The 1,727-nt window shown below is 61.9% G+C and overlaps 1 protein-coding gene across 1 annotated transcript in view; it reads right to left on the bottom strand.

Moving 5' to 3' along the window:
- LOC103920517 (small conductance calcium-activated potassium channel protein 3) overlaps positions 1-1,727 on the bottom strand; it is an 8,798-nt gene that overhangs the window by 1,803 nt on the left and 5,268 nt on the right. The window contains exon 3 of the mRNA XM_009328263.1: positions 810-920. Within this exon, the coding sequence (XP_009326538.1) occupies positions 810-920 (111 nt within the window). The remainder of the gene's footprint in view (positions 1-809; positions 921-1,727) is intronic.

The following is a 1,727-nucleotide window of genomic DNA, read 5'->3' on the forward strand; positions in this document are numbered from 1 at the left end:
CGCGGTGGAGCGGGCCTGTCCAGCTGTTTGCTTTCCCCCTCCCAGCCACGCCGAGGCCCCCGACTATCCCCAAGGTATCAGGGCTCGGGCCAGCATGCGGCTCTGCCCGGGGCTCTGCTCTCTGGGGCGAAGCAGAGTTCCCCCGCCCCATCCCGGCACTGGGAGGTCACCCTTCCAAGGGCTGCGCTGATGCTTGCTTTACCACCATCCCCTATATAAAATATCACTCCTGCCGCCGGCGTGTGGAGCCCATTACATCATGCAGCGTTGTCGGGTTGCTGACGCTTTGCCATGGTGAGGCTGCTGAGCCCAGAGACCTGCTGCAGCCCCTGCACGCTGCCGGGGATGCGACGCTGGACCCCGGCACAACCAGCGACCCTGTGGACCCCCCACCGCAGCCGCAGCCTCTGGGTCCCTCCTTGGGGATGGAAACCGCAGGAGCCTCACGGCGTGGCTCTCGTCTGCAGCAGGCGAGGTGCTGAATCACTGAAATCCGGTTGTCTTCCTGACACCGAGCTACGTGAGATCATGCTCTGTAAGAGGAGAGAGTCTGCATCCTCCCAGGGAAAAAAGACATGGGCTTTTCTTCTCAGGGGTGCGGCCAAGCATCCTGCATCACCTAAATCCCTGATACAGAGCTGGTGCTGTTGGCTTTCACCATAATGCTTGTGCCTGCGCTGTGTCCAAGCCACTCGGACACCTTCCTCCCACCGTGGCACCTGTGGGACCCACACCCAGGGGTGCCGACACCTTCCTCACACCGTGGTACCCAGCATCCCCAGATCCCGCCGCCCCCTGTGGCACCTTACCCGCTTTGTCAGCTGCGTGTCCATCATGAAGTTGTGGACGTGCTTCTCGGCTTTGGTAAGCTCCAGCTTCCTGGCCACCACGGCCACCACCAGTGCCGTGCAGCCAGCGCCCTGCACGGGGACGTCAGTCAGGAAAACAGTTTGTCATCCCCCAGCACCCTCACGCAACAGCGGTGCTCCCACCCTCACCATCGCAACCCCCTAATTAGCTAAAGCTCCGTGGCCCCCCACCCGCATCATCCTAACGAGGAGATATCACAGAGCCTGGGTGTCCTTGGGAGGCTGACGATGTGCTGGGTAATTAATGAGGGAGGCTGGGGCTGATTTACAAGGTCAGCAGCGATCAGCAGTGAGCCCTTGCCTCCCCGGCACCCATTAGAAATGGCTGGGCTAAGCCTGCTTACCGGTGCCACCGTGGGCCGGGGACCTGCCCCATGTCCGTGCCCTGGGGGATGGGGAGCCCCCTGCTCCCAAGGGGGGTCTGGGGTGGGAGAGCGGTGGGGAAGCACCGGGCGACCTGGGGGAGAGCGGGGAAGGGGACCTCCGAATTGGGACCCCCTGAATCGCTGCGTCTCCCAATAGCGACAGCTGGTGTCTCGCTTATCCCAGTGATTAGGGCCGGATCCGCGTGGTAGTCATCATCTCCGGCACGTATTTGTCTTTGGAAAGCAAAGGTGCCAAGCCTCCGCTCCCTGTGGTGCTCCTGCGCTCTGCCTGCCGCTGCCCATACCAGATGAGCCGCCCCCCCCTCCTGGCACTCTGGCAGAGCCCCACATTCCTGGCAAACGCTCCTTAATTTATTGAAGAGTCATTAATTAACATCATGCTTTGAGCTGAATCCTTTAGCATCCCCGAAAGTCCCGCTGTGTGCTCTCAGCTCCCACCACTTCTCTCTTCCCGGCAGGGCGGCCCACCCCC

This window comes from Pygoscelis adeliae, unplaced genomic scaffold (genome assembly GCF_000699105.1).
Source record: "Pygoscelis adeliae isolate BGI_AS28 unplaced genomic scaffold, ASM69910v1 Scaffold867, whole genome shotgun sequence".
Taxonomy (NCBI): domain Eukaryota; kingdom Metazoa; phylum Chordata; class Aves; order Sphenisciformes; family Spheniscidae; genus Pygoscelis; species Pygoscelis adeliae.